The 20,690-nt window shown below is 33.7% G+C and overlaps 3 protein-coding genes across 6 annotated transcripts; 2 read left to right on the plus strand and 1 right to left on the minus strand.

Moving 5' to 3' along the window:
* The first annotated feature begins 1,156 nt into the window (after nucleotides 1-1,156).
* LOC126748739 (uncharacterized) lies at nucleotides 1,157-14,437 on the plus strand. 3 transcript variants are annotated; one of them, XM_050458155.1, is made up of 11 exons: nucleotides 1,157-1,373; nucleotides 10,599-10,689; nucleotides 11,162-11,753; nucleotides 11,930-12,010; nucleotides 12,065-12,199; nucleotides 12,257-12,418; nucleotides 12,469-12,573; nucleotides 12,639-12,743; nucleotides 12,799-12,936; nucleotides 12,991-13,107; nucleotides 13,161-14,437. In XM_050458155.1, the coding sequence occupies exons 2-11, from the start codon at nucleotides 10,672-10,674 to the stop codon at nucleotides 14,258-14,260; spliced, it is 2,553 nt and encodes an 850-aa protein (XP_050314112.1). In that variant the 5' UTR covers nucleotides 1,157-1,373; nucleotides 10,599-10,671; the 3' UTR covers nucleotides 14,261-14,437. The 3 variants fall into 3 exon arrangements, with proteins under 3 accessions (XP_050314112.1, XP_050314114.1, XP_050314113.1); XM_050458157.1 differs by lacking the exon at nucleotides 10,599-10,689 and having other exon boundaries at nucleotides 1,159-1,373; nucleotides 11,521-11,753; XM_050458156.1 differs by lacking the exon at nucleotides 1,157-1,373 and having other exon boundaries at nucleotides 10,333-10,689; nucleotides 11,521-11,753.
* On the minus strand, nucleotides 7,209-10,441 carry LOC126748740 (actin-like protein 6B). 2 transcript variants are annotated; one of them, XM_050458158.1, is made up of 7 exons: nucleotides 10,295-10,441; nucleotides 9,988-10,173; nucleotides 9,610-9,922; nucleotides 9,313-9,526; nucleotides 8,261-8,503; nucleotides 8,111-8,206; nucleotides 7,209-8,051 (listed from the first exon to the last, which is right to left on the minus strand). In XM_050458158.1, exons 1-7 carry the CDS (start codon nucleotides 10,317-10,319, stop codon nucleotides 7,884-7,886), a joined length of 1,245 nt encoding a protein of 414 aa, XP_050314115.1. In that variant the 5' UTR covers nucleotides 10,320-10,441; the 3' UTR covers nucleotides 7,209-7,883. The 2 variants fall into 2 exon arrangements, with proteins under 2 accessions (XP_050314115.1, XP_050314116.1); XM_050458159.1 differs by having other exon boundaries at nucleotides 10,227-10,370.
* A 112-nt stretch (nucleotides 14,438-14,549) lies between the features above and the next one.
* Nucleotides 14,550-16,392, plus strand: LOC126748569 (protein SHQ1 homolog). Its single transcript, XM_050457895.1, has one exon. It carries the CDS (start codon nucleotides 14,672-14,674, stop codon nucleotides 16,040-16,042), a length of 1,371 nt encoding a protein of 456 aa, XP_050313852.1. The 5' UTR covers nucleotides 14,550-14,671; the 3' UTR covers nucleotides 16,043-16,392.
* The last annotated feature ends 4,298 nt before the right edge of the window (nucleotides 16,393-20,690 follow it).

Raw genomic sequence — 20,690 nt, forward strand, 5'->3', positions numbered from 1 at the left:
AACAATCCGCTGGTATAGTTAGTTCGAATTCGAAAAAAAAAAATTCTGAAAAAAATCCAAACGGGGGGGTATACCCGCAAAATGAAAAAAACCAAACTTTGAAGGCCGATATCTCGGCTTTTATAGGAGCTATCGGGAAAATTCCAACGGTTTTGTCTTAGTTTCGTCGTTCTGAATCCAACAAGACCATCCGCAAAGTCGTAGCTCTTCTAGTAGCTGAGATATGGCATTTTTGATGCCCATTTTTGGTCTCAAAAACGAGGTCGAAAAAATACTCGATTTCTTAGTTCTGCTCGGATTCCCTTATAACCCGGTATTTTCGTGATTGAGATGGTTTTTTAAAGTAATATTTAAAATTTGAGCGTTTTAGGGACTTAAATTTTTAAAAAGCAAACAATTTGTTATACCTTGGTTTTTAACCAAAAAAGACGCAAAATTATTTTTTTTCTTGAAAACCGCTGAAGATACGTATAAGAAAGTATAAATAAAAAAGACTCAAAATGAAGCAGGGAATCAAAATATCGAAATTATTTAGGATGTTCCATTTAAAAAACCAAAAGTGTTGCCATTTTTCTATATAAGCGGCAACGCTGCAGTGCTGAAAATATTTTATACTTATAGAGTATTGTCTGTTACTATAGTTACCAAGTTTTCAGAAAAATCCTACGTTCCGTTTTCCATATACAGCTAACGTACCATTGGTCGTCAATCATCCTGTATAATAAACTCTCATACACACTAAGCGGCGAAATACAACGTTGCCGCATCATACACTCATTTAATATAAAACTATTAAAAACCCACTAGAAATACCGTGAAAAATAATTGGATTATTGAAGAATGCGGTTCTATTGGCAACGTTATCGCCGGTTTCACGGTTTAGAGCAAATAATTCTCGGCAAATCCTTAAACGGGGGTCCGAGCCAATTTGAAATAATCGAAATATTTAAAATATGCCCGGCACTTTCGCCAACTCGTTTATGATTATTTTAAATAGCATCTTAGATGCGGTTTTGTCGCGTTGAAATATACGCCTTCGCCAATCTATTAGCATTATTATTTCAAATTATTGTTCCAGATATAATTATGTAGGTTTAAGATTTTTGCTTGATGATGACGAGTCACTCGCCTGGAATGTATGTGCGATATGTGATTTTATTTAGTTATTTAATGTAAATAGTAACTTTGTGTGTGTTTAGTGCGTATTTGGACGGACGGTTTTGTTTGTTTTATTCGCGGGGACTTTTGCGTTGTAGTAGGAGAAATACGGTGTCTTTGTGATTTACTTTTACGGACAGGTTTAAGTTAGTTGGATTTAATTATAGTTTATTTATTAGTACAGAGGCTATATAAATAATATCTTGAATTAAAAGGTTTGTAAAGCTATTATAGGCTTTAGGAAATAACATTTTAAAAAGCAAATGCGTTTTCTTAATCATTAATTACTTAAAAAAAAAAATAAATATATATCTAACGATAATAATTTATGATGTGTTGCTTGGGCTTAAATCCCTGCAAAAAATACGTCAAATATATAAAAAAATATGTCGATATTCTGGAAAACATAGATTTTCATTTTTTATCAGCTTGTATTAATTTCTTTCACATATATTGGTTTTGGTAATTTTAAATATTTGGTCACTGGATATAATTTTGGATATTTGGAAACCCAAGCAAGTAGAAAATCAGCTTTTATCCTTTATCGTAGGTATTTTTTTGTCTTTTTTTCTGTGAAAAAAATATACGGCAAATGCCTGAATTAATAAGATTTTATTTAATTTTCCGAAAAATATGGACTTTTTTTTTAATATATTATAGAAGTTGTTGGACATTTTGAGGAATTTAAGAAAACATAATAATATTTTATGAATATTTTATAATCAATTTAAGAAATTATAAATCATCCTTGGAAATTAAATAATTTCTTTGTTAGAAATTGTGCACGAATTCGTAGTTATAGATAGGTTCCACACAAATTAAAAGAAAAAACATTGAAATTTTAAGGTTATTAGTAAAAAATTATGCAAACATCGAATTTTTGTTGAATTCGCATAGAATTCATTGAAAGTATTAAGAAATTTCCTTAGAAAACTAACAAAAGAATTTTCATAGTTTTTCTCGTGAAAACATTGTTGGAAATGCATGGAATTTTTTAACTTTATGAAACTTTAGGACAATTTAGAAACTGAACGAATTTCATAGTATTAGTAAATAATTATGTTAGAGCCACACTTTGATAAATTTCAATTGGAATTCTATGAAATATTAAGAAATGTCATTAATTTGTAGTTCATTTAAAAAATTGCAAAACATCCCTGGAATTTTCATTTAAATTTAAAAAAATACTTGAATTCTGAACGAACAAGAATTATGGTCGAATATACACTGGTAGCCAACTACTTATTTTTCAAATTTGTTTATATCACGGTTTAGGAAATGATAAATTAGGTGGGACAGTACCTGATTAAAAAATAACGGAGCCTATTGTAATGTTCAATTATATTTAAACTATTTATTCGTAATACCCAATTTTATTAAAAAAAAGATTAAAAAAGTAAACAATTTTCAAGTGGCTAAAATTAAATTGACAAATTCAAAGCTTACTAAAATAAAAATAAATATAGAAAATTTTAAGGGTTTTATTTAATATTGCGTTGCATTGTTGCATAGCCCCTATTTCTTCTCATCTACCCTTGCGATCTACTTGATGAGAACAATCCGCTGGTATAGTTAGTTCGAATTCGAAAAAAAAAAATTTTCCTGAAAAAAAATCCAAACGGGGGGGTGTACCCGAAAAATGAAAAAACCCAAACTTTGAAGGCCGATATCTCGGCTTCTATAAGAGCTATCGGGAAAATTCCAACGGTTTTGACTTAGTTTCGCCCTTCTGAATCCAACGAGACCATCCGCAAATTCGTAGCTCCCATATTAGCTGAGATCTCGCATTTTTGTAGCCCATTTTTGGGCTCAAAAACGGGGTCGAAAACTGACTTTTTTCCGATTTTTCAAAGTGCTATAATTCCACTTGTTCTGGTCAAATTCCGTTATAACCCGGTGTTTTCGTAATGTAGGTGATGGGAATAAGCCGCTGATAGGGGTTTCTATAGCTATTTTCGGGTTTAAAGAAAATCGATTTTTCGCATTTTCAAAGTGCTATAACTCCCTTAGTTTTTCTCGAAACTCATTATAACCCGGTGTTTTCGTGTTGTAGGTGATAAGAACAAGCCGCTGGTATAGTTAGTTCAAATTCGAAAAAAATCAATTTTTGGTGAAAAATTCGATACGGGGGGGTATACCCTTAAAATGAAAAATCCCTAACTTTGGAGGTCCATATCTCGGCTTCTATGGGTCCTATTTGGAAAATTCCAACGGTTTTGACTTAGTTTCGTCCTTCTGAATCCAACGAGACCATCCGCAAGGTCGTAGCTCCCATATTAGCTGAGATCTCGCATTTTTGTAGCCCATTTTTGGGCTCAAAAACGGGGTCGAAAACTGACTTTTTTCCGATTTTTCAAAGTGCTATAATTCCACTTGTTCTGGTCAAATTCCGTTATAACCCGGTGTTTTCGTAATGTAGGCGATGGGAATAAGCCGCTGATAGGGGTTTCTATAGCTATTTTCGGGTTTAAAGAAAATCGATTTTTCGCATTTTCAAAGTGCTATAACTCCCTTAGTTTTTCTCGAAACTCATTATAACCCGGTGTTTTCGTGTTGTAGGTGATGGGAACAAGCCGCTGGTATAGTTAGTTCAAATTCGAAAAAAATCAATTTTTGGTGAAAAATTCGATACGGGGGGGTATACCCTTAAAATGAAAAATCCCTAACTTTGGAGGTCCATATCCCGGCTTCTATGTGTCCTATTTGGAAAATTCCAACGGTTTTGACTTAGTTTCATCCTTCTGAATCCAACGAGACCATCCGCAAGGTCGTAGGTCCCATATTAGCTGAGATCTCGCATTTTTGTAGCCCATTTTTGGACTCAAAAACGGGGTCGAAAACTGACTTTTTTCCGATTTTTCAAAGTGCTATAATTCCACTTGTTCTGGTCAAATTCCGTTATAACCCGGTGTTTTCGTAATGTAGGTGATGGGAATAAGCCGCTGATAGGGGTTTCTATAGCTATTTTCGGGTTTAAAGAAAATCGATTTTTCGCATTTTCAAAGTGCTATAACTCCCTTAGTTTTTCTCGAAACTCATTATAACCCGGTGTTTTCGTGTTGTAGGTGATAAGAACAAGCCGCTGGTATAGTTAGTTCAAATTCGAAAAAAATCAATTTTTGGTGAAAAATTCGATACGGGGGGGTATACCCTTAAAATGAAAAATCCCTAACTTTGGAGGTCCATATCTCGGCTTCTATGGGTCCTATTTGGAAAATTCCAACGGTTTTGACTTAGTTTCGTCCTTCTGAATCCAACGAGACCATCCGCAAGGTCGTAGCTCCCATATTAGCTGAGATCTCGCATTTTTGTAGCCCATTTTTGGGCTCAAAAACGGGGTCGAAAACTGACTTTTTTCCGATTTTTCAAAGTGCTATAATTCCACTTGTTCTGGTCAAATTCCGTTATAACCCGGTGTTTTCGTAATGTAGGCGATGGGAATAAGCCGCTGATAGGGGTTTCTATAGCTATTTTCGGGTTTAAAGAAAATCGATTTTTCGCATTTTCAAAGTGCTATAACTCCCTTAGTTTTTCTCGAAACTCATTATAACCCGGTGTTTTCGTGTTGTAGGTGATGGGAACAAGCCGCTGGTATAGTTAGTTCAAATTCGAAAAAAATCAATTTTTGGTGAAAAATTCGATACGGGGGGGTATACCCTTAAAATGAAAAATCCCTAACTTTGGAGGTCCATATCCCGGCTTCTATGTGTCCTATTTGGAAAATTCCAACGGTTTTGACTTAGTTTCATCCTTCTGAATCCAACGAGACCATCCGCAAGGTCGTAGGTCCCATATTAGCTGAGATCTCGCATTTTTGTAGCCCATTTTTGGACTCAAAAACGGGGTCGAAAACTGACTTTTTTCCGATTTTTCAAAGTGCTATAATTCCACTTGTTCTGGTCAAATTCCGTTATAACCCGGTGTTTTCGTAATGTAGGTGATGGGAATAAGCCGCTGATAGGGGTTTCTATAGCTATTTTCGGGTTTAAAGAAAATCGATTTTTCGCATTTTCAAAGTGCTATAACTCCCTTAGTTTTTCTCGAAACTCATTATAACCCGGTGTTTTCGTGTTGTAGGTGATAAGAACAAGCCGCTGGTATAGTTAGTTCAAATTCGAAAAAAATCAATTTTTGGTGAAAAATTCGATACGGGGGGGTATACCCTTAAAATGAAAAATCCCTAACTTTGGAGGTCCATATCTCGGCTTCTATGGGTCCTATTTGGAAAATTCCAACGGTTTTGACTTAGTTTCGTCCTTCTGAATCCAACGAGACCATCCGCAAGGTCGTAGCTCCCATATTAGCTGAGATCTCGCATTTTTGTAGCCCATTTTTGGGCTCAAAAACGGGGTCGAAAACTGACTTTTTTCCGATTTTTCAAAGTGCTATAATTCCACTTGTTCTGGTCGAATTCCGTTATAACCCGGTGTTTTCGTGTTGTAGGTGATGGGAACAAGCCGCTGGTATAGTTAGTTCAAATTCGAAAAAAATCAATTTTTGGTGAAAAATTCGATACGGGGGGGTATACCCTTAAAATGAAAAATCCCTAACTTTGGAGGTCCATATCTCGGCTTCTATGGGTCCTATTTGGAAAATTCCAACGGTTTTGACTTAGTTTCGTCCTTCTGAATCCAACGAGACCATCCGCAAGGTCGTAGCTCCCATATTAGCTGAGATCTCGCATTTTTGTAGCCCATTTTTGGGCTCAAAAACGGGGTCGAAAACTGACTTTTTTCCGATTTTTCAAAGTGCTATAATTCCACTTGTTCTGGTCAAATTCCGTTATAACCCGGTGTTTTCGTAATGTAGGTGATGGGAATAAGCCGCTGATAGGGGTTTCTATAGCTATTTTCGGGTTTAAAGAAAATCGATTTTTCGCATTTTCAAAGTGCTATAACTCCCTTAGTTTTTCTCGAAACTCATTATAACCCGGTGTTTTCGTGTTGTAGGTGATGGGAACAAGCCGCTGGTATAGTTAGTTCAAATTCGAAAAAAATCAATTTTTGGTGAAAAATTCGATACGGGGGGGTATACCCTTAAAATGAAAAATCCCTAACTTTGGAGGTCCATATCTCGGCTTCTATGGGTCCTATTTGGAAAATTCCAACGGTTTTGACTTAGTTTCGTCCTTCTGAATCCAACGAGACCATCCGCAAGGTCGTAGCTCCCATATTAGCTGAGATCTCGCATTTTTGTAGCCCATTTTTGGGCTCAAAAACGGGGTCGAAAACTGACTTTTTTCCGATTTTTCAAAGTGCTATAATTCCACTTGTTCTGGTCAAATTCCGTTATAACCCGGTGTTTTCGTAATGTAGGTGATGGGAATAAGCCGCTGATAGGGGTTTCTATAGCTATTTTCGGGTTTAAAGAAAATCGATTTTTCGCATTTTCAAAGTGCTATAACTCCCTTAGTTTTTCTCGAAACTCATTATAACCCGGTGTTTTCGTGTTGTAGGTGATGGGATCAAGCCGCTGGTATAGTTAGTTCAAATTCGAAAAAAGTAAATTTTTGGTGAAAAATTCGATACCCTAAAAATGAAAAATCCCAAACTTTGGAGGTCCATATCTCGGCTTCTATAGACACTATCGCGAAAACTTCAACAGTTTTGTCTTAGTTTAACCGTTTTGAATTCAACGAGACCATCCACAAGGTCGTAGCTCCCATATTAGCCGAGATCTCGCATTTTTAGAGCCCATTTTTGGTCTCAAAAACGAAGTCGAAAAATGCCGAATTTTCACTGAAACTATAGTTTCGATCATAGGCGATGGTTGTCAAACAAATAATAATAAACATTTAATACATACCTTCGTAGAACTATATATTCAATTAAATTGAAACGTAAGGAACTGAAATTCTCTGTAAGGTTCCGTTTTTATATTCTTTGCTGTAATTTTATTCATTTCCATAGTTATTATTTTATTTATTATGTATATGTCTGTACTATGTTGTACTTTAATTCTTTTAAATTGCGTCGAGAGTAAAAATAAATAAATCAAAAATATCTTAAATTACTTTTGGTTCTAGGGTCACTTTCGTACTAATAAAAATCTTTTTTCTTTATTATAATTTTATTTATTGGCACATTCAGAATGATAAAATTGCTTAGAAATACATCAAGAGTGTTTGGGAACACAGGAACCATGTTATAAATAAAATTACTTAAAATAAAAGTATGGCAGACTGGTCATTATCACAAACAAAACGAATTTTCTAAAAATAATTTTGAGATCAAGAATAGTTGTTTTAGGGAGGACAACCTCACATGACTAGTACTACTTTAAACACTAGTTTAACATTGACCATAGCAGTTGCTCTGTATGGTGGGGGTAATACTGGTAAAATATGATTGCACAAAAGACGCATGTTTAATACATCAGAATTAAATGTTGTGTAATTTAATTATCACCTTAAAAATTCATTAATATGTTTGATATTTCATGAAAATTGGCTTCACTAAACATCTACTACTACCTAAATAATAATAAACGGTATTTAAAATACTTGAAGTTGCTCTAAATGGCACGTCAGATTGAAATAAATGAAAAAGTTTAATCAAAAAGTAAAATAACCTCATTCGAATTCTCATCAGTCTCAAATTTCCAAATATTAAAAACTACCTTAATCCTAAGTAATTTCCTCTTTTCTCACCAGCTAAACTAAAAAAAAAATTAAAACTGGTATAATACAAGATGGAAATTATTGTCAAAAATGCAAACTAGAAGAACTAAAAGCATTTTGTGTGAACAATCGCTTTTCCACCTTCCTCATATTCCTGCTTGGAGACCCACATTTGTTGGAAGGAACCCAGTGAGCCCAATATGGAACCTCCAGTCCAAGCACCGAAACGTCTTTCGCTAACTCCTGGTGCGCTGATCACTTTAAGACGCATACTCTGGAAGGAAAAATACTGTGGTGCATAATTTTTAAATTAATTTACTTTAAAGAACTTACCGGAGGGGTTTTGGCGGCTAAATCGCGGTTCAATCGTTCAGTAAACCCTTGAAGGCAAGAGTTCCCTCCAGTTATAACTACGTTGCCATACATGGACTGAAATATAATAAAATCATTATTTAGAAATTTTGATAGAAAACATTAACTTACAGGTCTTATATCCATATCGCACATCCCAGCACTGGTTGTTACCAAAGAGCCTACACCCAAAATTGGTTGTCCATTTGTAGGGTTGAACAAAGGTTCTGGAATTTTAAATCTTTCAATTCCAAAATCTCTGTGGTACCCATTAGAAAATTCGTAATGGGTTGTAGGCATGGTTTTTACTATTTCCTCATCATAGGAACTGTCTGAGACTTGCAGGATGGTTGCTTGAAAGTCTTGCATTACTTCCTAAAATATATAGTATATTCAAATAATAATGGAACTGAGCCAATAGAAACAATGCTATTAAGAGCACTTCACAGTTGAAGTTCACCTTACTCATTGGTGACTGTCCCTTTTTAATTCTTAAGATCAATAGCAATAACTGGCTGAAAATGCATTAGTCTTAGTGAGTAACATTTTAACACTATTAGATATTTCTTTCGGGACTTTTAATGGTCTGCAACCATCAACATCATGTTGACAGTTTACAAAACTATGAAATCACTTATATTTACCTCAATACAATATATGTATGGGACTTAAATCAATTTCTCACAGAGGAATTCAATTATACAATGCCTTAACATTTTCCATTAAAGAAAAAAAAATAATATGTTTAGAAGCAAATGAAAATCATTAATTTTAAGTACCTAATACATTAGTCGATTGTATTACTTTTATATAATATAAGAATTTTTCTTTTTCAGTGTCAAATGTACTAATATTAATGTTTTTGTAGATCAGGAAAATACTTAAGCTGCTTACTATATGTAGTTCCAATTTTATAGATATATAATAAAAGTCATACATATATATCTATATGTGTAATACAATAAATGTATTGTTAAATCATAGTTACTATATATATGAATAATTATTTTTTTATTTGCATATAGACATGATTCCTAGTATAAGTTTATTTTGTATATTCTTCTTGGGATTAATAAATGCTTTCCACAGCAAAAAAAAATTAATAACAGCCTAAATTAACTTATTACTGAACCATAAAATAAAACGGTGCAAAAATTATAAAAAAAAATAGAGATAATAAATACCTTAATCATGTAGGCAAACCAAGAATCTGTCAAATTATAAGGCACATCTCGCCTCTGCCAGTTAGGTGGTTCTTCAGGCCTCCCCACCTCCTTTGATGCTACAAAACTGGGAGGTACCAACTCAATACCTCTTTCTTGTAAATATATTCTGCACTGTTCACTGAGATAATCCCCGCCTACAGGAGATTTAGCCACTGCTTGTGTGAGAACATAACTATAACAGAAGACTCTTTTTTTAGTATTTTAATTAAAGAAATGGGCAGTTTTCAGTTGTCATGATCCAAACCTTTGGCTTACCCATCATGTACTGGAACAGCAGAGGTGTGGGTAGCCCCACTGTCGAGAACCAAACAAGTTGGTCTTCCATTGGCAAATGCAGCTAGGCTAGCGTTTTTTGCCAAATATGCTGCTGGCACTCCATATTTTTCAAACATGAGTTCTGCCATTTCTTCCCGTTTAGGTGAAGTGATCCATGGTGGTTCACTGAGAAGGATGGGATGATCTCTTGGAACTGCTTTTAGGGCACAGAAATAGATGTAATCCAGGAAATTCTCAAACATATCCCAGTTTTCTACCATGCCATCCTTCAGGAATGAACTTAGTTCCATTTCTGGTTTAGAGAAAAAGGAGGTTAACATATTAAATAATGGATCGGTTGATTTTTCTAGTGCTTACCTGGTCTCCACACATGTATAGCACATAGTCCAATGTTATAATGGGTGACAGGTACTGATACCTCATCTTCCGAGTCTAGCCAGACCCCCATTGTAGTTGGGATGTCTACTTTTGGACAGTCTTCTCCTGCATATCCGGCTCGGACAGTATTGTGACCAATGTCAAATACTAGTGCACCTACTTCATCTAAAATCATGCAAGTCAAAGGCGTTATTCATACATACCAGATCAAAAATTACATTATTAAAGGAACTTCTAAGAGGTTAGGTACATATAAACAAACAACAAAACATGCTTTAAAATTTACCTCCACCATAAACGGCACCGCTCATGTTTATTGGTTGTAGATAAGGGGACTTAAATCAAAGATTAGTACATATTTGTAATTTGGCAAAAAAAAACTGTAAGAAGATGTTTACAAAATTTGCCTTGGCATTTTTCAGTAAGATTAAATTATTCGATAGTTGTCACCGCGTTGTTTACCGAATATATTGGACTCGCAAGCGTTTTCCACCTTTTCGATTGCGGTTTTTTAATTATTTCTGTAAAAAATACGAATTTTAATATTACTGAAAATTATTGCAAAATGGCTAATGATGTTGTGGTTGTAGTGCCATATTGGAGCTATGCGCGAGGTTAATGAAGTGAAGTTAACGCACCGAACTCCCGGGAAACTTAAAAATTATGCGAGGATTTCAAGAGGTAAAAAATGTATTTTATAGGAGCATGTAAAATTAATTTAGCGAACAAATACGGTTTTATTTTTCTACTTTAACGTACTATTAAAGTGCTACATAGAATTTAAAAAAAAATTGAGGTTATAAACACGATAAATTCTGAAAACATCTTGTCGGACTTGCATTGTCTTATTTATTTATTGTAATAAATAAATAAAACCAATAAATAAATAAGACAATGCAAGTCCGACAAGATGTTTTCACTGTACCATTGTCTACCACCTTCAAAAACATACGATAAATTCTCTTCTCGAATTTTCACAAAAATGTTGCAATGTTTACTGTTATAATTTTTTTTAAACAAAAAATGGCGGCATTTAAATACAATTAAATGAATTTTAGGAAAACATGCCATTTTATACAGTATTTTGAAACATTTTGCTTTTTTTAATTTGTTCCCAATTCCTTTTTGCAACAAAATTATATTCCAATTTCAGAATAATTGTCGATTATGTGAAAAGACCTTCTGTTGCAAGAAGTGCCGCATAAAACACGAAAGAAACGTTCACCAAATTCACCCAGACTGTGACATATGTATTTACGGACAATTCATATTTGAAAATCAGGATCAAGAATTCCTAAAACACTTACAAAAAGCGCATCTCCCAGTAGTTTGCCTTTATTGCAAAACAATATTTGGTTCTTTGGATGATATTCTTAAGCACCAGAAATGCATGCAAACACATACAGCCTTTAAGTCTCCGGCCCCTATAAAATTCAATAGTACCACTGATGACCAAGACAGTCCCATTTTGTCTGAATTAGAAAATAAAGAGTCATTGAAGTATATTTTCAGTTTGGCCACCAGCACCCCTATGCATAGGCCTCAAGATTCTAGTAAATTACAAACAAGTAAAGAGCCTGTTTTGGCTGTAACACCAGTACTACAGTTAAAAGGTACTGATGGTAATTCTTTGAAGAAGAGCATTATCAAAAAAACTGATTGCTTTAAAGTGAAAGAGGAGAATTCTTCAAAGAGGAGGGTAACTTTCAGTGAAACTCCTTCGGATAAAACTTTCAGTAAAGATAGTAAGTTTTCTCTTTATTTAAAAAATTCATAATCTTTTATGGTTCATAAAGGTCAAGTTAAACAACTGACACAACTTTTATCTAATCATTTGAATATTCTCTTAACGGTTTTATATTCAAAATATAATGAAAAGTGTTTGTACATATATGCTTGTTAGCCATTAAATATTTTTTAGGAAGTAAGGAACAGCTTAGCCAAAGGAAGGAGGGAAAGGAGTGTTCATTCCAAAAATTTACTGACAGTCCTTTTACACCTGGTGAGTTTCATTAAATTCTATTTATTTTGAAAAAACAGCTAAAGTATTTTTTAGTCACAGGAACAACCACAGAACAATTTTACAGTGCCAAATCAGAAATTGACCAGTTTCATAGTGCCAAAACTAACCAAGAAAATTTACCAGACAATTTAAAAAGCGATAAAGCACAACTTGAAGGATATACCCCTGGTAATAGTGATTAAATTTAATTCAAAAACATATATAAACCCTATGAATGTATTACAGTGCATCCTTCCAATAATATAAAAATCAATCCCAAAATATACATATATAATAATTTGGAAACCATGACCTCACTGGAGAATAAAACCAATGAGGGATTAAAAAAGGAAACTCAACCTCAGGATACTGATAGTTATAATGAAATATCTATGGAACTTACTCCGGGTAATATTTTCTGACTTATACATATAACTTTTTAACACTGTTTCTTTTAGCTAAACCCTCCAGAATGGAAAATGTATCTGATATCATCCCTTCTAAAAAATCAGAATGGGATGACTCACCTGATTTGTTAAGTAATAATCATATATGTACACCTGGTAAGATGCTTATTATATCTTCTGAAATGCACTGCATTTTTTATTATTATTATTTTAAATTTTAGAAGAGGAAGCTATTAAAAAGTCCTATCCGAAGACTCCTTTTAAGACTCCTCTAGGAAAATGTGATTATTCCCATGTGAATCTATATAAGAAATTCAAGTTTAAAGGTAATAACTTCTTAAAGGGGTCATTTTAGGCATAATGACACTGATTCATTTACAGATGGTATACCAACTCAAAATGACATAGCCAATGATACAAATTGTCTAACACCAACATCACATGATGAAAAAGCCAATGAAGATCCAAAAACAGTAAATAAAACTGATGATAGCAAATTAAATGCATTAATATCTATAGGTGACAATTTTCAGTCCTTATAAAAATGTGTATATTTAAAACCAGCTCTTTTAGCTAATCCGTCCTGTTGCAATGAAGAGTGTGTATCACAGAATACATCACATAGCACTGAAAAATTGGTAATAGACGAATCACCTCCAGTATTAAACAACAATCATATAGTTACACCTGGTAAGCATTTATTAACAATGTCTCTATATTCTTTGATAATTCTTAAATTTCAGCAATACCGGGTAAACTTAATAGAAAAGGAGACCTATACAAGACGACTGAAGAAACGAGTGAATCAAACAATGATTCCTCTTCAGTACCAATAGGTCCACAAGAAGTAAAACCCCCACAAGTGGAAACTAATAAACCAGAACTAACTCCAACTGACACAACCAACCCTGGATGCAATACTTTATGGCTAAGTGCACATAATTTGGATTCATTTGAGGAGGAGCATGATGAGAATAAAGATCCCAACAAATCAGAAGCTTCTGTCAAGGAAATGAACAGTCCAGAACCAGCTCCCAAAGTAGGGAGTTCAGAATCCCCTGAGCCTACAGGTCGTAGAGTGAGCATAGTAATGCCTACCCCTATATTAAAAAGAACAAACGTTCAAATGAAATTCCAAATCCCTGGTCACTTCTCTTCTACCCCTATAATGTCCAATGGAGTACTAAAAATGAAACAAACAAAGATTGTGGAAGAGATATCAACGAGGGTGTTTAATGCGAAGACTCCTTATAAAACCCCGGAAGGAAAATGTAGTTATTCCCACACAAACACTTGTAGAAGATTCGACTTAGAAGCTGGATCTTCCAACACTTACAGTGATGAAGAGGCAAGTAAAATTATTGGAGAGTCTTCAGAACCTTACCAAGAAATAGTGCCTCTAGAACAACCAAGTAGTGTTTCTGTAAGCTCAATGACAGAATCAACTCTTTGGTCTTCAATGACACGAATAATGAAAAGTGTTCTTGGAGGATTCTCTAGCATCAGTAACGACAGCAACATTTCAACCACAAGCTCTACTTCCTTCAAGAGGCAGCTCTCTGATAGCGAAGACGTCGTGGAATATTCTGACGCTCCTAGGCTAAAACGTTTTAAATTTACTGATATTAAATGTCGTAGGCCAATAAGAGACCTTCAGTCAATTGGTGCACCTCCTATGGGTCAAATGGAGAGATACAATAGGCATGAAAGGAACGGGGTTGCTACGTTAGAAATAGTCAAATCTGTTAGTACCCTATATGGAGGTCCGAGATTAAGGGTGCAGTGTGATAAAGCAACACAAACCGATGATTATTTAATGATTGGATGGGTCCCAAGGAGTTGAGATTTTTTGGCTAAAGTGACAAACAATATTTAAATATATTTGTCTTGTATATTTTTATTTTCTGATTTTTTTGTGAGTTTATTATTTCAAAAATTTATGTCATAAATTGTTTTGTTAATATTTTTTTCTTAGTCTATTTGTTCTAAACGTAATTTAATATAGCATATTCTGAATATCTTCTAAGTCTTTAATTTCAATAACTAATTTGAAGAGCTTAGTGCCATCTCTTGGTCAAAAAATTTACCAAATGTTCATGGCCCCCCTTTTCTTTTGAGAAGAAGAATCAAAGTGGCTCTAACCTAACATTCGCATTTAATTTATTTAAAGGTTTTGTTATAATTATATTAATCACCAACGAATTACTGTTAAAAGTTTTACATTCCCGGTTTTAAAATTGAATGACAAAACATCATGATAATCCCAAGATTTAAGCTGACCCAGGACGACGAGTTCGTTACCATCAATATAAGAGCACCCTACTGCAGTTTAGGGGAATTGGACGTTGATATTGACGGCAACACATTTCTCTTTGTCTGCAAGCCTTATTATTTAAGATTAACTTTACCTGGCGAAATTTTGGATGATGACAGACTGCACAGCACCTTTGACACAGATTCCGGTGAGTTTTCTTATAGATGTCCTAAGAAGAACAAGGGTGAATATTTCAAGGACCTTGATCTGATTACAAAACTTCTTACACCAACGGTTGAAGCTTCTTACAATGATGGATCTATGCCGATAGAAATTCTCTCAGAAGGTCAAGACTCTATGGAGGTCGCTTCAGAGCAACCTGCTAATGTAGACTTGTTAGAATATGGTTTTGGGTTTGGCTTGAGAGTTCATAAAGATTTTGTCCATATAAGTTCGGAATTTGATGAAGTATTTGCCATTGATCCTTGCAAAGTCGGGTTATCAGAGAGGAGGAAGCTTAGGCTGCAGTATGAGCAAGGGAAGTTTAATGTTGAACATTATCTTGCTGATTTCATAGAAAATGAAGAGATTTGTGAGCTTATTGCACAAAAGTGTCCATTTGTAGCCAATGAGCCTTTTTGCTACACTGATAAGGAATTAGACTTTCTGAAAGATCTTCCTAATATACAATATAATTTATCCTTGGACCAAATTAACTATTGCTTTAATGGCCTTGTGGATATTTTGTTTGCTTATTGCTATGATCAGCGTATCACAAATTATGAAGGTAATGTGGAGTCAGGATGGACTATTACCAAACTAGCAGCAACCTTTAATTGGCTTGATGCTTATCAAACACCTAAAGAAGCTTTTACCACAGCATTCAGAAGAAGTGTCATTTATCCTCTGCACAGGAATTTCGATTTGTCCCAGACAGTGTTTGAGGATGTTAAACAGCTTATAAAAATGAATGAAAAATATATTATCAAAGTACTGATTCACATGTATCATATTCTTTGTGATGACTGTGGAAGGTATATTCTGAACAACCTCTTTGTGAAGGATTACATCATTTACATGATGAAATGGGATCCAAATTTATGGCAATCATTTGTTTCCCAAGTCCTTGAAGTGAAGATAACTAAGGACGACTTAGGATTAAATTTGAAAGAGATTGAAACTGGATATGTTAAAGACAATCAGTTAGCAAGAATGATTATAAGGGAGAATGAATCGGATAGTGACGATGACACAGATTACTCGTCAACAGAAGACAGCTCAGATTATTCATCCAGTTCAGAGTACACCAATGATTCTCACTCAGACACTGAAGATTCGTTAGTGATTCAGCTACAGCAAACAGTGTTGTAAATGGCAGTGTATAATGTAGTTATTTATTTAGTTTTTAAGTTTTCACCAGAAGTGTTCTTAAGTTTATTTCAGTTTATGTTTTTTTTACTTTAAATTTTTAAGTTAATTAAGGGTAATACCAATGCAAAAATTACTGTAAGCAATTCAAATGCAACTTTGAAACAATAATAAACATGACATTCATGTTTATTAAGAATAAGATTTCATGTGTTTTTGGATAATAATTTAACTTGTTGAGGTGTATTAATGTTAAAGCAAATAAGTGGTACTGACTTGTTTAAAGTACCTTAAAACCTCTTTACTATATAGAACTGTTGTCAAATATGTAAAATAATAAATTTATTACAGTATGGGGGTGTTTCTTTGAGTTTATGGTAAGTTTTGGCAACAAAAATATATGGTAATTTTTTATATAGTCAGGAGCTTCCTATTTGTCAAATTTTTGTTTTAATTAACTTAGGAAGAAATAAGATATTCTAATTAAGGGACTGAGTTATATAAATGAGAATTCAATTTTTCCCCCTATTTTCTATCTCATTTTTTCATTTTATTAATAATATCCGGATCGTTTGGCAATAGTGTTTTTCGGGTTTAGTTAGTCATATTATACCTAAGAAATATCACTTTATTCTGAGCCTCTTCTAATTAATGGTCTAAGATAGGGATATCTAAATGAGATATCAACTTTTCCCCGTATTTTCTATATCACTTTTTCATTTCATTAATAGTGTCTGGATCGTTTGGAAATATTTTTTTTCGGGTTTAATTAGTCAGATTATACCTGAAAATTATTTCAGTTACACTTTACTTTTATCTCCATATTTGCAGGATTTCTTAAAAATAAATAATAGAGGTTCATAATTATCAGACAAGGCAACAACCCAACTTTTATGTAAGCACTATAAAATAAGGGTCTTCAACCCCTTTTGATCTATTTGATAAGGGTTTGTCATTGTACCATAATATCACAGTCTAACACACAGTTGAAATCTATATACTTTGATAATATGCTGCCAATGACTTAAAATTGGGATCTTTGAAAAAAAAAATCATTTGTTAAATTTGGATTTAATAACACTGCAGTTGCTATACAGATCTGTAGACTTTTAATAATTAAGATTCTTTAGTTTCTATGTGTAGGCTTTATTACATTAAGTTTGTTATTACCTATTGGTTTTATGATTTAAAATTGATATTTATAGATATCTTAGGGTTGCCAGATGTCCTGGATTTCGCAGGATGTCCTGGATTTGAGGCTGGAATGTAGGCGTCCTGCGAAGATCTGAGGAAGGACGCCTAATGTCCTGGATTTCAGAAAAGCAAATATTACAAATCCTTTTTTCCACGGCTCCCTCCGGCTGCCGCGTTTCGCTTAATTCGAACGTAATATTCTGTACTGTTACTGTTAAAAAGTGTTTTTCATTTATATATGGAGGTCTAGGTGACATAAAGCGGCACGTGGAAGGCTCTGAGCATAAAAAACACGAAATTGTGTTAAAGCAAATTAAAACACTACAATAATTTTTGGGACGAGAAGGAGAAGTTATGGATTCTCAACAAGAAAAAATACTGTCCTCAGTAAGTGGTAAATGTATATCATACTGTTAAACATGCTCATTCCTATAATTCATTAGATTGTACAAGTCAATTGCTTGCAGTAATGAATGTATCCTGATTACAATATTGCCACAAAAACTCGTTTGGGTAGAACCTTAGAACATTGAAAGGCCTTTCAATGTTCTAAGGGTAGAACAAAAGCAAGTATGATTGCTTTTAGTGTCCTGGCCCCTTTTTCAGTAGAAAGTCCATTATGTGAGCTTAACAAAGGAGTTTTTTTTGGAATATCCACAGATGCCTCTAATCATGGAAGCGCTAAGCTTTTCCCAATATTTTTAAGGTATTGTACATTTAAGGAATTACTTATACGTATACTTTTAAATAAGTTTTTTTAAGGTATAATGTTCCATCAGAAGGAGTAAAATTATTTCTTCTTGATTTTTTCGAAGATCCCGACGAGAGTACAAATGGTATTTACACTAACTTAAAAACTAGAATTCAACATGCTGGCCTTTTATTAAACTACAGATCATGCTATTTGGCTGATAATGCAAATGTTAATTTTGGACGCTTGCATTTTGTGTACCAATTATTATATTTTATTTTAAGCAATATGGAGCAAGGGTGTCAAGTCGTCTCTGTTTATATTGACTTTTCCAAGGCCTTTGATAGAGTGGACCATAATTTCTTGGTTGCAAAGTTAAGGGCCTTGGGAATTAGCAGTAGGGTAGCTGATTGGTTAAATAGTTTTCTAACTGATAGAATGCAGAGAGTCAAATATGGTAGTTCAGTGTCTAGACCTATAATTGTTTCACCAGGACTCGAGGGTCACACTGCGGTCCCCTTCTGTTCAATTTGTTCCTATTAGATTTACCTCAAAATATAAAGAATAGCTCGGTACTAATGTTTGCAGATGATGTAAAGATATTTCGGCCTATTAGAACCTAGGGCCTATTAGTCACTCTCTGGAAAAGAAGTTTTCTAAAACCCATTTTTAAATCTGGTAGTAGAAATGAAATTTCCAATTATCGGGCTGTGTGTAACCAATCTGAGTTGCCAAAGCTGCTTGACTGCCTGGTCAGTCATAGGATTGCCTGGAGTTTTAAATCTTTATTTAATTCTGAGCAATTTGGATTTATAAAAAGCAGATCTACTGATGCTAATTTGGTGCCATCTGGGGTGCCACAGGGCTCTTACTCGGGCCCTATTTTGTTTTGCCTCTTTTTGATTGATTTAGTTTGTAAACTTGAAAATTGTCGTGTGCTAATGTCTGCTGATGATGTGAAGCTATTTAGGCTTATCACATCCCTTTCTGATGCTGTGCTCCTGCAAAAAGACCTCAATTTGTTCTTTGATTGGTGCCACTTGAATAGAATGTCCCTTAATATCAATAAGTGCCATAAGATTCCTTTTTTTAAGCAAAGAAACCCTATTGCTTTTCTTTATAAAATAAATAATGTAGCAATTGGTGTCAAAACAGAGGTTTCTGACTTAGGAATATTTATTGACTCTAGGTTGTCTTTTGAAAGTCACATCAATCAGGTGACTTTCAAAAGGCAATGAAAATTCTGGGTTTTATCCAACGGTCTACAACTAATTTGTCTCTGTTTACTAAGTTTACTTTTAGATTACTTTATTGCTCTCTTGTTAGGCCCATCTTGGAGTATGGCTCAATTGTGTGGTCCCCGTCATATAACTGCTACATTGAACAGATTGAAAAAACTCAAAATAAATTTTTAAGGGTGGCTGCTTTTAGATGTGGTTACAGGAGACAGGAGTATTACTATCAGTGGGTTAGGGATAACCTGAACTTACCCACATTAGACTCACGAAGAAAATTACTCGCAAGCAAGGTTTTAAATACTACTATAGATTGTCCCGAGTTATTGTGTCTTTTTAAACTTAGGGTGCCTTCCAGATTGAATAGACAATCAGAAATATTTTCAGTCCCATTCCACCATACCAATTATGGCACTAATGAGCCAATTACACGAATGGCTCGAAGTGCTAATGGTCTGTCAGGACAGATAAACTTTTTTGACTCTAGGATAACATCTTTTAAGGGGCCGTTAAAGAATATTATTTCATAGGGGCTTTAATTAATTAACTCATCTACATTTTTCACTGATTTATAGATAGTTTTGTATCTGAATATATATGTTTATATGGGTATGCTATGTAATACTTTTGTAAACGTTAATAAATAAATAAATAAATTGTTTTTGACACAGAACAAAAACTTGAAAAAGCCGATTTACTTTGTTTCGAAGTTTACAATATTTTAAAATCTCTAAGAGAAAAAATTAGTCAACGAATAAATGACAATTTCTTTGGCTTTCTAGCGTCAAATCTTTTAAAAACTTTTGCACCAAATGAACAAACTCAAATAAGAGAATCCTGTTTAGAATTTTATAAAAATATTGCTGCTTATCTAGATTCAAAATATTTATTTTCAGAAAATAATTTGTTTTCAAAATTAAATATTTTTTCTTTAAAAACTCCATTTAATTTTGATTTACTTATGGAAGTTGTAAACAACTTACCAATCGACATAAATTTTGATAATCTGTATGAAGAATTTTGTATAGTCAAAACTACCCTTGACAAAGCTTGCACTTTATCTGAGAAGACTAATATTATCCAGAAATGGAATAACATATTCATAGGTAATCCGGAACTTACTAATTTTTTAACAAATAATACAATTTGTTTTTTCCATATACGGGTCAAATGCTGACTCTGAAAGAATTTTTTCTTTATGTAATGCAGCCTGGAGCGACAGCCGCAATAAACTCCGGGTTGATCACGTAGAAGCAGAGCTTCAGATTAAAACTAATTTTAATTTAAAGTGCAAAGAATTTTATAATATGGCTATTAAAAATAAAAGGCTCTTGCAGGCAGTCAAATCTAACCAAAAATATTCTTTTTCATCCAAATAATTTTTTTTTAAGTATTTTAAAACATTTATCATTTATGTATTATAAAGTAAGGAATATACGAGTATCCTGTTTTAATTTGGTACCATAATTTAAACAAATGTAATTTTTATTTAAAATATATGTTTTTAAATACATATCTTTATGTAAAATAT

This window comes from Anthonomus grandis, chromosome 22, assembly GCF_022605725.1.
Source record: "Anthonomus grandis grandis chromosome 22, icAntGran1.3, whole genome shotgun sequence".
NCBI lineage: Eukaryota > Metazoa > Arthropoda > Insecta > Coleoptera > Curculionidae > Anthonomus > Anthonomus grandis.